General features: G+C 42.4%; 1 protein-coding gene across 1 annotated transcript in view; it reads right to left on the bottom strand.

Moving 5' to 3' along the window:
* Positions 1–15,811, bottom strand: part of FNDC3B (fibronectin type III domain containing 3B) — a 269,773-nt gene that overhangs the window by 198,451 nt on the left and 55,511 nt on the right. Inside the window, exon 2 of the mRNA XM_081862162.1 lies at positions 632–770. Coding sequence (XP_081718288.1) covers positions 632–742 — 111 coding nt within the window. The 5' untranslated portion in view covers positions 743–770. The remainder of the gene's footprint in view (positions 1–631; positions 771–15,811) is intronic.

The raw sequence follows: 15,811 nt of genomic DNA, 5'->3' as shown, positions 1-15,811 counted from the left end.
ATAAAGAGTTAACTCCAACTCGCACGGTGTGACTTACTGTGGCTCACTCCCGACACCACGCTAATGTCTACTTTACCTGAAAGGTATTATGAGCATTTGAGTATGTTATCGTCTACATTAGAACAGTCCGAAATCATGACCCAGTTCTGCTGCTGAATGCGAGTCTTGCAAACTGGTTGAATGGGAGACCTGCTCAAAACCACATGCAAGCCATTCTGAGCAATTCCAGGAACAATATAAATTCCAGAGTACAATATAAATCAAAGAACCAAGAATAGTAAGCACAACCGTTATTTGTTATTATTTCTTAATTCTATATCCCGACTTTCCCCCTAAAGGAGGCCACTGCAGCACAAGGTAATCTTACCCACAAGGTAATCTGGACAAAGCAGCACACCGTAAGTGAGTCATATGCTGTATTATTTAAGGCACAGGCCTCAGAGTTCATGTTTGAGTCTCTTACTAAAACGAGGACAGGTTTTATTTCTTAATATGGGCATGAACTGCACATAAGACAAAGAGAAAGTAAGTGTGGGGTAGCATAATCTCTCTAATCTTTGAAGTAAGTCAATTGGCACATTCAAAGTAAGTCAATTGGCACTTCAACTTATCACTTTCAGAAGTTACTGACCTGCTGAGTTCCATCTCCATTGACTAAGTGAGGCATCATAGCTACCTCCCCATTCAGCAACGATGGCAACTCCAGTGGGATTTGGTCGGTCATCATCATTGTGACGTACATTCATGGAGAATTTTCCTCAGCGGGCCTCCTAAACGTCAAAGAAAAACACACATGTATAAATCTTGAGTAATAACATTTGAGAATTCCATTCTTACTTCAGTACCAATAAGATTTTGTCACTTGTGGCAACTAGCTTCAAGATCTGTGGGCAGATTTTGCTGTTGTTGTTGTTGTTGTTGTTCCTGCATCAGATAATCAACAGGTGAATTGATCACACACACACACCCTGCCCCCTGATACTACCCAGACTTCTGAACGACCCAAAGCCTAGTCTCAGAGGACCCTTTTAGCCTCTCGGACAAGTACATTATGTAAAACTGCTAGCACATTTGCAAAGCTAAAACAGGTCCGGAATGATTTCAAATTGGATGGGAGAACAGTGTGTTCTGATTCCTGCACTGAATAAGATGGGACTATATAGCTCTGTTAATCACCCACCATTTTTAAATATATATTTCTATGGTCCTTTTCAAAGTAGTTTGGGAGAATTTTCAAGTTTTTGATTTTTTTCTAAATTAAAACATACAATGTAAACCGACTTTCAGCAGATATTCTGTCAGAGAAACATTCTATATTAATCATTTTTATGCAATTTAATGTATGAGTGGCTATTAAGATAGTAGCACCATGCCATAAAATGTTGCATGCACCTTATCCCTTAGGTAAAGCTTCTCTGTCATGTGTGTGTGTGTGTGTGTGTGTGTGTGTGTATAGAATACTTAAAATTAATAACAATAATAATAATAATAATAATTCAAAAACATTTCTAGGCAACTTATACACAAACCACCAAGTTTAACAATAAAATACCGCCCTCTCCAACACTCTCACACACAGATGCACTAAACATGATTATCATAATCTCTCAAAAGTCTGGGAGAACAGAGAGATCTTAAGACAGCACTAAAAATACAGTGGGACCTCAGGTTACAGACACTTCAAGTTACAGACGCCCAGAGGCCACTAACCCAGAAACAGTACCTCAGGTTAAGAACTTTGCTTCAGGATGAGAACAGAAACCATGTGGTGGCAGCAGCGCGGCAGCAGCAGGAGGCCCCATTAGCTAAAGTGGTACCTCAGGTTAAGAACAGTTTCAGGTTATGAACGGACCGCCAGAATGAATTAAGTTCTTAACCCAAGGTACCACTGTATGTTAATGTTGATGTCTGGTGGGCTTTCCAGGGAAAGCATTCCATAGTCAGTATGGGGGGACACCACTGAAAAGGCCCTGTCCCTTGTCACCAACCAATGAACCTCTCTCAGCAGGGATACCTGGAAACTGTTTTCAGATATCAAAGACAAGGTCAGGGTATGGTCAACGTACCTGCTGCCCAACTTTTTATAATTTATATACTTTGCATTCAGACATGGCAGCTTGCCTTGAAAAACATTTGCAAAGCATGCGGGGGAGGGGGTTAGATTTAAAAGTTTGCACCCATACTCCTATCCCGAGGTTTCGGACAGGTTGCAACATTTCAAATGCACACAATGAAGTACAAACATGATTTTACAAATGTCTCAACCATAATAGAAACAAACTTTAATAAAATGCCAGCTAACCTTCCCAAAGTACAAATTTACCACTGATGATCATTAAATAACAGTTGAAGCAGAGAAGAGTTAGAAAAGCCTTTCTTTTTCAAATTTAGTGCACCCCTAAAAAAGGAGGGTGCATAATATAGATTATTTACAGAGCCACAAGGAATGTGGGGAAGGAGAGAACTTTTAAGCATGCTCTGGCAAATATTTCCAATATTTAGAAAGCTAGACTTCCTGGATGACACCAGGCAATGCAGTATTCTCAGGCTGTAAATGCTGACACCCTCGCCAACACTTCTGGAACTATCCAAGAAAAGTTCTGGCAACTTTTCAAGAACAGGTCTTATAAATTCAATGTTAATTGTGCCTTCACACTGGTTTACAAGGCAATAATCCTGACTCTCTAGCAAATACACCGCAGAACACAAATGAAGTCCTTCCACAGGTTAAGGAAATAGATACTTCGACAAAGAACCAAAAAAAGCACTTTATATACTTCCAGCGCCTAGTGCCTGAACATAACCTATTATAACTTTGACGTCAAGCCATCTCTGGTCTCTTCTCATGCAGTGCATGATCCAGTAGAAGCTTCTAGAGATCAAGACCATTTCCATAGACTACACAATTTATTTCCCCCTTGAATAACAGGCCCATCGTGGTTGAGCTGCCACAACACACCGCCGTAATCTTTGCACTGGGGTAAAAAGATCGGAACCAGGAAGTGTGTCTGAAGAACAGGTGCTGCATGGAACAAGAAGTTAAGACATGAAACCAATCAGAAGAAGACATTTATCCAACATGGAAGCAGTGACTGAATCAATATTGGCAAGATTACAGAGTTAGAAGAAGAAGAAGAAGAAGAGTTTGGATTTGATACCCCGCTTTATCACTACCCCAAGGAGTCTCAAAGCGGCTAACAATCTCCTTTCCCTTCCTCCCCCACAACAAACACTCTGTGAGGTGAGTGGGGCTGAGAGACTTCAGAGAAGTGTGACTGGCCCAAGGTCACCCAGCAGCTGCATGTGGAGGAGCAGGGAAGCGAACCCGGTTCACCAGATTACGAGTCCACCGCTCTGAACCACTACACCACACTGGCTCCACACAGGATAATCAAGAATTATTTGAAGCAGATAGAAATCAGGCGTTTTGAAAGTGGTATTCAAAGTCTGCAGAATGGAACTTGCTTTTTTTTATTTTCCTTAATCTGAGAGCACCTCATATCTTTCACTGGTTCCTCTCTGCCCCAAAACATAAACAAACATTTCCTTGGCTCAAGTGTCAATCACCTTCACTCAACCCATCTATCAAAGGCCCACAAAGAGGCTCCAGTCATTTACATTTTCTATATTCCCCACATCCACAATTTCCCACTTTAAGAGGCACAAAGGACAAGAGAAGTCTATCCTACACCCTTGCTTTTACAAGTCCCTCTTGCAAAACCACAGATTACTCGTGTTAGGCTTTTGTTCTGTTTTCACAATCGCGACTTATTTTTCTTTTGACATGTTAAAATATGGTTTTCCAGGGTTGGTGTGGAAGCGCATGATTCCATTATTTGCCCAACTTTAGAAAAATAAATTAGGCATTCACTAATAACATATTCAAGAACCGCTTGGCATGCTTATGATAGCGCTCTCCTTCGCATGATTGATGGAAGCGTCTGCAAAAAAAAAAAAAGGTTTCTCTCTTTCTCTCCTTCTAAAGGTCTGTCAGTCAAAACCACATGAATTTCCAATTTACTTCTGGCGTTCTATAGAAGTTCATTAAGGAGATTCTAGGAGGTTAAAAGGCTGACAAGAGATGGCTACGTTAAATACTTCACCTGTGGGAAACAAATCCAGCCATCATTACGCTCTCTGGGCAAAAGCTAAACTAAATCTGCTAACAGCATTGTCAATTACAGGGCAAGTTTGGGAACAACAAAATTAAAAATGCAGGGAAGTAGCTGAGTCTCTAGGGGCAGATTACATTTTCCACTGCATTTTTGGGGTAGCAGGGAAACAAAACAAACCAGTCCAAAGCCTGAGCTGCAAAATGCTTACAAAAGACTGAAACAAGTTAAAGCTTTGGTTTCACTTTCAGATTTTATATGCATTCCTTGTGCTTGACTGGAAATGTACAAGAAATACTAATTTTCAATTAATCCTCATATGTCTTAACCCACTTAAATCCATGGCATATGGGGGAATTTTTCATAATATTGCTAAGCTTAAGCTGTAGACCCAGGAAGTCAAGATATGCTTCCAACTTTTTGCAACTTGGAACCATCCTAAGCCAATACTCTTGCCATTTGACCCTCACTGTAATCAACCTGTGCGTCAAGTTGATAATGCAATATCCTACAGCTCTTTAGTTAAACGATGTGCCTTTTGTGGGGGGAAGACTCTGAAATTAACACAAGATGTCAACAACCACTAAATATTTATTAGATCCATATGGGGAAAGACAAATCATCCAACAGACTAGAGCAGCATTAATCTAAGAAATGTCCATCTATGGCCAGTTAACCTGAGTGAATGAGTTAAGTGTTAGCTTATGTTAGGAGTTGCAAGGATGTTTCAAGTCCCGTAATATACCATACATAAGAATTCAAGTTTCCTAGAAAAACACACGTCTTGACTCTTAATGCATGCCAAAACATGTTCCTCACTTCCATGTCCGAATTTTGACTGGAAAAGCTAATAATAACAATTTATGAAACTCAACATGAATCCAAATTAAATCTCCAAAGGAAGGGAGATATTTGGATTGTGAAAGGGAGATATTTGGATTGTGAAAACAGCAGCACAACCTCAATCCGAATTTGAGGAAGGGGCCATGTACGACTCTGTTTAACCCTTTCCACAAAACCTCATGGGTCAGACTCTGGAACTGCTTGCCTTCTAGTTGCTTGTCCTCAGAACAATTTCTTTACAGACTCATCCGACATGAACACACACTGCCTGCTATAAATAAAACAACTGAGCTGAGTTTCCTAGCCCAAGGAGGCTCTTGCCTTTAAATAGCAAGTCTCTTGATTAACATTTCGGTACCCAAAACGCACTATAGATGCATGGAGACTTCCTGACACACCCAAAGTTGCTAGGAATAGATCCCGATAAAATAGACAGAGACAAGAACTGAGTCACATGGCAACGTGACAGAATAAGACCATTCCTCTATATGAACCACTTTCATCCTTCATAAACCACCTACAGGATGCAGCTGATTGGGCGGCAAAGAGCTTCCTAAATACAATAAACAGACAGTGTGATTCACAGAGGTCAATGGTCACCATTAATTTTTAAGCGACAGGATGTCTGCGCCCAGCCTGTCACATCTCGACAATGGCCGAGATGCTCAGCCTTACAATCAACAGCTAGACATGTTATTGATCCTACACTAAACAGCGGCAATTTACTCCCTGTTTAGGGAAGCTTTTAATATTTGATGAATTATTGTATTTTAATATTTTGCTGGAAGCCACCCAGAGTGGCTGGGGAAACCCAGCCAGATGGGCGGGGTATAAATATATATTTTTTAAATTATTATTATTATTATTATTATTATTATTATTATTATTATTATTATTGAAATTATGGTGCTGCTTCTCACTTGCAGAACTAGGAAATAAGTACAGAGAACTGAGAACTAATGATGAAAGACATACACCAACTAAAATGGGCATCCAACAGATCTGCAAAACTTAGCCTGTTTTGGATGGAATTCCCTGGACAAAGGAATGGTTAGAAAGTAAGATCTGTATACAGTGATACCTTGGTTTACAAACATAATCCGTTCCGGAGGTCTGGTTGTAAACCAAAATAGGTTGTAACCCAAGGCGCGCTTTTGCCAATGGGGCCTCTAAAAAAATAATAAAAGGGTTGTAATCCAAAAAAAATGAGTTGTAATCCCAAAAAAGGGACACACACTTCAGGGTTTGACGTGGTTGTAATCCAAAATGGCTATAATCCAAAAGGGTTACAAACCAAGGTACCACTGTATTAACAGCTCATAAAATCAAGTTTCCCCATGAATGCAGATACAGGAAGGGGTTTTTTTGCCACTTGTTTCACCAAAAATCTAACAAGAGGAAAGAGCACATCTGCATAGAAGACAGATTCGTGCCACAGCTTGCTGTTTTGAGTGCAGGGAGGAGCGGCGATAACGGTTCATGTAGAAAAAAGCTCTTGATAAGACATGGGTGACTAGAGGTGTGTACACAGCTGGATGGTCAAGGCACAAAAGAGCCTGGAATTTGTCTTCTTGTCTGATGTGCATTCATTAGCATAGTTGCATCACATCTACTTCAAAGCCTCTTTAACCCTAGAAGAACTCTTTGTATACCTAATTGCAAGCACGGCAGATTAATCTGAAAGCATCCAAACAAAACCGCTTTATTTGTAACAATCCCACATAAAAGGGTTTATCTTCTGTAAATTGCAGCAATTAGCATAAAGAACATCTTGCTGAAAAGCTACCATTTTTCTTCAGATGACATTGCTTTTTTATATTTAAAAACACACACACACCATAAAACCAGCAACTTCAGACAAACACTATGTGGCTTTTTAGGAAAAACAAATATCCAGGACTCCATGCAAAAGGTCAACCATATCAAAAGTTTGTGGGTGCTTTTATTCTGCTGAAACTCAAAGGTAATCAGGGAAACTGAAGTGGCAACAAAATATCTATTGATTTATTTGTAAATCACCACCACCCCTGTCCTGGAGAAGCAAGAAGCAAAGGATGCATTTATGCATCATGAATTGTCAATAATAAACATATCAGACTTCAACAGGACCCATACATGACAACATTTAGGAATTATATGCAAACAATGCACGAGGCGGATGATAGTTAAAGGATCGTGCTATTTAATCATATGCTGATACAGCAAATCTTGAGAGACAAGTTCACGAAAGATATATCTACCAATGGCTGTGAGTCACAACAGTACCTCTAATACTATGGGCAGTATGTCTCTGTATATTATTTGATGGGTATTAAGGTAAATGTAAAGGGACCCCTGACAATTCAGTCCAGTCGTGAATGACTCTGGGGTTGCGATGCTCATCTCGCTTTAAAGGCCGAGGGAGCCGGCATTTGTCCGCTTCCGCAGACAGTTTTTCCGGGTCATGTGGCCAGCATGACTAAGCCACTTCCGGCGAAGCCAGAGCAGCGCACAGAAACGCCATTTACCTTCCCGCCAGAGTGGTACCTATTTATCTACTTGCACTTGACGTGCTTTTGAACTGCTAGGTTGGCAGGAGCAGGGACCGAGCAACGGGAGCTCACCCCGTCGCAGGGATTCGAACCGCCAACCTTTTGATTGGCAAGTCCAAGCGGCACAGTGGTTTAACCCACAGCGCCACCCGCGTCCCCTTGATGGGTATTATGAGCAAGCAAATGCCACTGTGTTAATGTCTGGCTGGCAGGCTTCGCATTTTCATCTATCTGGTTGTGAGAACTGGATGCTAGGCTGCATAGTGTGTTCACCTGATTAAAGTAGGACTCCTTTTTAGGCCCTTGTTCATTTGACTACTCTTTTAGCCTGAAAGCTGCCAACAAGTTTTAGTTTATTTTCTTTTGGTTTTAAAACTTTCCGTGTATTTTAAATTGTATTTTTTTAAAAAGTGATAATATTATTGTTTTATATTCTGTGTGGACTGCTTTGAGGGTTCTTTTTTCTGCAATCAAGCGATTTATAAATTTTATAAAATGAACTAATTAAAAATTAGTTTTTTATTTTTTTTATTTGATTTTTTAAAAAGCAGGCTTCTTTTTCCCGCCAGTGATGGCAGCAGCAGGGTGAGAGAACGAGTTGGCCAAGCTGTGAGAAGGGAACGTTGGGGCAACCTGGGACAGAACAGGCAAGGTGCCAAGACAGGAGAGTTTGGAAGGGAGTTTTGCGGGTAGTTGGAGTTGGCAAGCAAGACAAGCGGAAGCAGCAGCCCCAAGCAAGCAAGCAAGCAAGTAAATAATCCCCTTTTAAAGACATCTAAGTGTATTTCAATACAGATAAGAAATGCCATGGTAAATCTGCAGAAGCACAACCGGACGCCTCCATCTTCCCTGGCTGCAACAAAACATGTCTCTCCCGCATCCGTCTCTACAGCCACAGCAGGCCCTGCAACCTTCGAACAGCTCCCTTCACCCCCCCCCATGGATGCTTCTTCACCCCCAAAGGAGCACCTCCATTGCCTCCCAAGACAGAAGGGTACCAACCCACCAAGAGTGCTTGACTCACCTTGAAGAGAGCCAGCATCATTCCCCTCTTCCTTCCTACACAGCAGATTGCTAGCAGGTATTCTTGCCACAGCCACCATTCTCAATTATTTTGCCTCTACCAACTGGAGCAAAACACTTGGAAGGGGCAGATTGGGTGCTGGATCTCCCATTTTTCTCTTATTTGAAAGCAAGGTTTACGGCACCACTTTGGAGCTTGGCCCTGCTCCCTTTTCATTTTGCAGCTTAGCTCCGTTCCGTGTCTGACATTCCCATGAGTTTAGTTCACAAAGGTCAAAGTAATTAGGAGGAAAGCTGACATTCCAATAAATTCTGTCGCTGCTAGAGTAGCTCAGGACATGTAAGGTACAGTTAGCAAGCACACCAGACAAAGGGAATCTCAGGAATGAGGAGATTAGTTTTAAGTGGCATTAAACAAGTGTCCTGTTTCACGAGGCAGACCAAATTAATCAGGGTAGGACACCTCCAACGAGATCCAATAATCAAGACAGCAAGTACTAGTGCTACTTGGGGAATCTTGACTCATTCAGAGAAGGGTTCTCTTCGAACCTGAGTTTCGGTTGCCTATCCGCAGAGCAGTAAAAAAAAAAATTTAAAAGCAGCAATAAAAGGTAAAGGTAAAGGTACCCCTGCCCGTACGGAGTAGTTGTGACCGACTCTAGGGTTGCGCGCTCATCTCGCTCAAGAGGCTGGGAGCCGGCGCCGTCCGAAGACACTTCCGGGTCACGTGGCCAGCGTGACGAAGCTGCAGCTGGCGAGCCAGCACCAGCGCAGCACACAGAAACGCCGTTTACCTTCCTGCTATAAAGCGGTCCCTATTTATCTACCTGCACTTAGGGGTGCTTTCGAACTGCTAGGTGGGCAGGAGCTGGGCCCCCGCCGCGGGGATTCGAACCGCCGACCTTACGATCAGCAAGTCCTAGGCACTGAGGTTTTACCCACAGTGCCACCCGCATCCCGACAAAAGCAGCAATAGTTTTCAACAATTGAAGTGGCATATAAACCTTTTGACGTGTAAAATGCACAGGCAACACTCTGGACTTTATAATAAATAGCAGAACAACGGGTAAATCTTACCCAAAGAACAGAGGAATAAGCATTTTTAGTATTTCCGAACAGGAGTAAACATCAATCTGGTGGTCAATTCAGACTCACTGGTATTATTATTATTATTATTATTATTATTATTATTATTATACATTATACCCCCCCCCTTTCTGGCTGGGTTACCGCAGCCACAATACTATGTTGGCCCAGTTCACACATAATGCTAAGCCAAACCATGGGTACACAAAGCAAAAATTATGGCTGTTTCACTCCTCTCCTGTTCCTGCTGAGATACGGTTTGCCTTAGCATGACATGTGAAGCCATCCTAATGGTTTGTCTCCCTCAAAGAAACCACGAGTGGCAAGCCAAGAACAAACCTTGGCTGCATAGCCTGCGTTTGCACGTAATATGAAGCCAAACCATGGCTTAGCTCTGGACAGCACAGAGCAGAGCAGCTGTGATTTCCGGTCTGTGTATCCGCGTGCTTGCCTATTCGTGCTAAGCCACAGTTTGGCCTAGAATTATGTGTGAACCAAGTCAACGTCACACAGGGAATTGAGCAGCACACAAGAGAGACAGCAGTATTACATGTAATATGTTCACAGTTCCATGATGCTTTCACAGCCTCTTTGCTTGCACTCCCCAAAACAGTCGCTGGGGCTGCAACGGGGAGTACAGTCGTACCTTGGTTCTCAAACGGAATCCGTTCCGGAAGTCCATTCAACTTCCGAAAATGTTCGAAAACCAAGGTGCGGCTTCTGATTGGCTGCAGGAACTTCCTGCACTCAATCGGAAGCCGTGTTGGATGTTCAGCTTCCAAAAAAAGTTCGCAAACCAGAACACTCACTTCCAGGTTTGCAGCATCCAGGAGCCAAAACGTTCGACTTGCAAGGTGTTCACGAACCAATGTACAACTGTACTGGAGAAGAAGATTCTCAAACCTTTACCCATAATCCTTTCCTGCTGAATATACACACAGCCCCTCACCAACTGTTTTTATTTCCCCGAGGAGGGGACACGTTATACCTGTATCTTATCCCCAGGAAAGGTAAAAGCAGCTTTGGGGGAGTAATTTTTGTATTGGCAAAGAACACAGAGGAGAGTTAATAAGCCACTCTCTCCTCCCCCTGGGTGCTGGTTCTTCCTTTCAATACTACAGTCTCAGCAGCTGCATTTAAGCAAAAAGAAGAGTGTAAAAAATAATAATGGATTCATGTGGAATGTCTGTTCTGGCACAATATCCTATGCATATTTTCTTTCAATTTGCCTAATATGCAGTGGGGGCCCTGTATTCTCATGATGCTGCATTTAAAGGGGAATTTTCATTCTAAAGCATACACAGAACACTAAATAAGTCCTGAATATGCTGGGTCACTTGGGGGAATGTGGTTCCTCTTCCCAACTTGTGCTAGAAACATCCAATTCCAGGCTAATTTACTTCTTCATTTATCACTTCGGGAGTGGGGGGAGGGAGAGAGCAGTTATGGCTTTTTGAGCCATGTGCACAAATTATGTACAATCCTACACATGATTATCACACTTTCCAAACCCTGGAAATGCTCTCTGGGAATGGAACAGGTCAAATTTCAAACAGCTTTTATTGTGCAAATCATCTGTTCAGGCAAACACATAAAAATTGGTTTGTGCTACACGCAGACACAAATCTGAAAGAGCGTATCATTTTGCCGCACCCCCCCAACAAAAAAATATTTAATACCACTTTCAGGATAATGAAGCGACATGTTTTTATTAAAGAAATAAAATTTACTAAGATCAACAGCACAATTTTTTCCACAGCGCAATTGTTCTTCTCTCGGTGTGCAAAAACTCTTTTACATCGCTCGCTGCTAACCTGACCTATGGCTGTAGTCATACTGACAGTGAGTAGCACATTGTATTATTGTGGGAAAGCACTTCACACAAGTCTCTCATTCAAGCCAGGCGTCCCACAATAGCCATTCACAGAGAGATTTCGGGGCATCCCCTAGAATGGAGCACCTCTGGCTACTAGCTGGAGGAATTCCTCACCCAGTGGAAATGTTGAAGCACTGTAAATGCTGCATTTGTGGGCCCTAATTGCCTGGATTTCGGGCTGAAACATAAACGAATGCCTTTCAGGGCCGAGAAGAAGGAAAAGAAAGGATGAAAACAGCTCCTTGTGCTGCTTTAGTGTGTTGCAATCAACAAGCAAAGAAGTTTGGTTTTCTCGTGTTGATTTCTGGGACACTGCGCACCAGAAATAACTTCTGATGCAGAGAGATTCAGGAGAGAAGCCCAGATAGCAAATGCATCCCTCTCTTTTTTTATCTAGCCCCAGCCCAAAATACGGAAGTTGCCAATTTTTTAATTTTTAATAAAATCAACAAAAATGTTAAAAAGGAAAAAGAACAAGCAAGAAATTGTGTTGGCGGGGCCAGCAGTTCTAACACTCCAGCAGATAAAGTAGCCTTAGGCAAGTTAACATCTCCTCTGTAAGCCCCAGCTCAAGGATAGAATTTGCAAGGATAACTCTCACCTTTTAAAAACTATTATCAGCATGCTTAATTCAAAAGCCCTTTGGCTCAGAGGCTTCCAAGGTGCTGATAATCAGTGCAATGGAGAATCGAGAGGAAGACTGGCTTGTTGCAATAAAGCAAAACAAAAAATTGAATGTGTGTGTAGCTCTGCCTGCAGTGATTAAGGAGCACACCTATTTAATGGGTGACATTTAACTAGAAAACCAACTCCGCCGGAGGTTTAAGGGGGGAGAGGGGTGTTTCCACACACAACCAAGCACTGTTGGGTTAGCTGAAAATCTACCGAGTGGCAAGCAGCCAGAAGAAACAGATGCTCTTCCATCCGTATGCCCACTCGGCCTCACTGGGGCTGTATTCCCCCAGTAGTTACTGGTTACCGAACCATGAATGGTCTCTTTGTGCGTGGAAAAATTGCCCTCAAATTCTGACTTCGGCACTGGGAACTTTCAAGGTGAACAGAAAAGGAATCCATGTTTCTAATGAGGAAACAGTCAAAAGCATTTCAGCAACTCCAGTTGAGAGAGATTGGAAGTTTGGGGTTTTTTATTTAAAAAAAAATCTGTTTATCATCTCCCACAGACATAGGATTAACACCTTGTTCACATCCTGACAGTAACATTATTTCAGCAAAAGAGCACAAAGGGTTCACTGTTCCGTGTTTTGTTTTGTTTCCACCTCAGAAAAATCCAGGGTATGTAATTAACATCAGGGGACCCGTGGAACATTTGTATAGTAAAGTTTTCGCAACGGACCCCGAAAGCACCGATTTTAATTAAGAAGTTAGCACCCAGAACAGCAAACAAGAACTAGTTATATGAGAATGAATTGTCAGAGGACCGAAGGAAGCGTGGCTAAGGCTTGCAAGATCACTAGGGCAATCAATAGTGAGGGAAGTGAGAGGGGCTGAAGTTCAGGAATCATTCAACACCCCGGAATTCCCTCTTTGAAACCCTGGGCAGCTGCTGTCAGTCAGTATAGACAATACTAACCTAGGTGGACTGGAGGAATGACTTGGCCAGCTTCTATGTTCCTATGGGGACGCGGGTGGTGCTGTGGGTTAAACCACAGAGCCTAGGACTTGCCGATCAGAAGGTCGGCGGTGACCTCCTGTTGCTTGGTCCCTGCTCCTGCCAACATAGCAGTTCAAAAGCATGTCAAGTGCAAGTAGATAAATAGGTACCACTCCAGCGGGAAGGTAAACAGCGTTTCTGTGCTCTGCTCTGGTTCGCCAGAAGCGGCTTAGTCATGCTGGCCACATGACCCGGAAGCTGTACGCCGGCTCCCTCGGCCAATAAAGCGAGATGAGCGCCGCAACCCCAGAGTCGGTCACAACTGGACCTAATGGTCAGGGGTCCCTTTACCTTTACCTAGGTTCCTATGAGAGGTCCAGCCTGCAAGGAAGACCCAAGACGCCACTCCACCTTTGAAACCAATACCTGACTGACTGTATCGGGATGACAGGAAAGGACACCTCAAATAAATCCATAAAGGTGCACAAAATACGTCTTGCCCAACACAGAGTTAAGACAACTATTTCATGGAAAGCCAAATCTGTTTCGTCTTCCACATCGTCACAAAATAGTGACTTGGCTTTTTCCAATAACTGGTTTTTCTTGGAAGAACTGGAAATGAGAATCATTGTTGCATAAAAGCATTAATGAGTTTTGCAATAGACTGTCCTCTAAAACAGGGCCGGCAACGTTTTTTGAGGCCAGGCCGGTCCACTCCCCGGCAGACCTCTTGGTGGGCCGGAGCATGCACACCTGTGCATGCGCTCAAGCTATTTCAGGCGCTCTTCCGACCGGGAAGTCGGTACCCGCAACGAGAGAAAAAATGGCGCCGAGGGGAAAATCACGTAATTCCCACACCGATCCATGGAACGGCCGTGGGCCGGTTCAAGGAAGCTCATGGGCCAGAACAGAATAACACAGAGTTTAACTTACAGGGTCATGCTAAGGATTCTGACTAGTAAATGCGTGGGAAGTGCTTTGAACACTTGAAAGCACTGTACTAATGTATCGGTGCTACTTTTACTGTAATCATATTAATGCAATAATGTTTGCAGAGGGACTGAAGCCCAGACTGATGCCACTGCCTCCCCCCCCCCCCACGCTGCTTACACTTCCGCAGCAACATTTAGTCCAAAAGCTATGCAGCTGCCTTCAAGTCAAAACCTGTTCTTTGCTTCAGGTGCCAAGTTAAAACACAGGCCCATCGGTGTTAAATACTGAACGGCACACCTGAAATGATTTTACAGCACAAAGGGGGGTGGGGGTGGAATAGAGAGAAGTTCATGTACAGTATGGGTATCCAGTGATTTCTCCCTTGGCACTGAACCAAACACGTCAATGAATCAAAGAAATCTTTACTAGTAAAGGAGACTCAGGGATACATACAAGTTCAGGAGGCTGTGGTGAAGTCATAGAATCACAAGATCTTAAGAGTTGGAAGGGACCCAAGGGTCATCTAGTCCAACCACCCGCAATGAAGGAATCTCAGGTAAAGCATCCATGACAGATGGCCATCGAACCTCTGCTTAAAAACCTCCAAGGAAGGAGAGACAACCTCCTCTCATGGCAGTCTGTTCCACTGCCAACAGAAAATTCTTTCTGATGTTTAGTCAGAACCTCCTTTCTTGGAACTCGCAGCCACGGGTTCGAGTCCTACCCTCCAGAGCAGGAGAAAACAAGCCTGCTCCCTCTTCCATGTGACAGATACTTGAAGATGACTATCCTATCTCCTCTCAGTCTCCTCTTTTCCAGGCTAAACATGCCCAGCTCCTTCAAGCGTTGCTTACAGGATGGATAAAAATCAGTTTTTTGATTATTTTTTTAAATCAGATTTTTTAAAAAAATTAAATCGGATTTTTTTATTTAAATTGATTTTTTTGATTTAAATTGGATTTTTAAAATAAAATGCTTTCGGAGGAAAAAAATCTTTCTAAAGATAGTTTTCTATTTAAGTTACATTATAGTCCAAAGGCTATAAGGATTTGTTTAGGAATCAGGAAATTGTTTTAAGTTTTTCATGTGTGCTGAAACTCAAAGTTGGGTTTAAAAAAAAAACGTTTAACCACATCAGTTAACAAACATGGATACATATTCTATAATGTTATTGTTTTAGCTAAATAAATTGTTTAAATTGTTATTCAGGAAATGATTATTTTTCTCCTTCTAATGAAGTACAGCAGAAAAGTTGTGCGGATACAAACAGTTAACTTATTAAACCTCACAATAATTTCACAACAAAACAAATTCCTTCCAGTAGCACCTTAAAGACCAACTAAGTCAGTTCTTGGTATGAGCTTTCGTGTGCATGCACACTTCTTCAGATACACTGAAACAGAAGTTTCCAGACCCTTCTATATAGTGAGAAGGTGCCCGAACAGATGATTTGCACAATAAAACCATGGAGAAACCTGGTCTGAACAAAGACCTTGGATTCTTATCTCATTATACATGACAAAGCCATTTTTCACCTTTTCACCCCTTGCTTTTTCCTGTAAGACCTATTGCAGTCGTTAAGAGTCATCAACAGGCTCATCACAGCTATCTGCCAATCACCCATTCCCACCACCCTTCTGAGTAATACCCCTCCCCACCTTCTCACTATATAGAAGGGTCTGGAAACTTCTGTTTCAGTGTATCTGAAGAAGTGTGCATGCACACGAAAGCTCATACCTAGAACTAACTTAGTTGGTCTTTAAGGTGCTACTGGAAGGAATTTGTTTTGTTTTGA

This window comes from Podarcis erhardii, assembly GCF_964252035.2.
Source record: "Podarcis erhardii genome assembly, chromosome: 5".
NCBI classification, from domain to species: domain Eukaryota; kingdom Metazoa; phylum Chordata; class Lepidosauria; order Squamata; family Lacertidae; genus Podarcis; species Podarcis erhardii.
The sequence above is the reverse complement of the archived record's forward strand: the minus strand, read 5'-3'. Positions and strand labels throughout refer to the sequence as shown.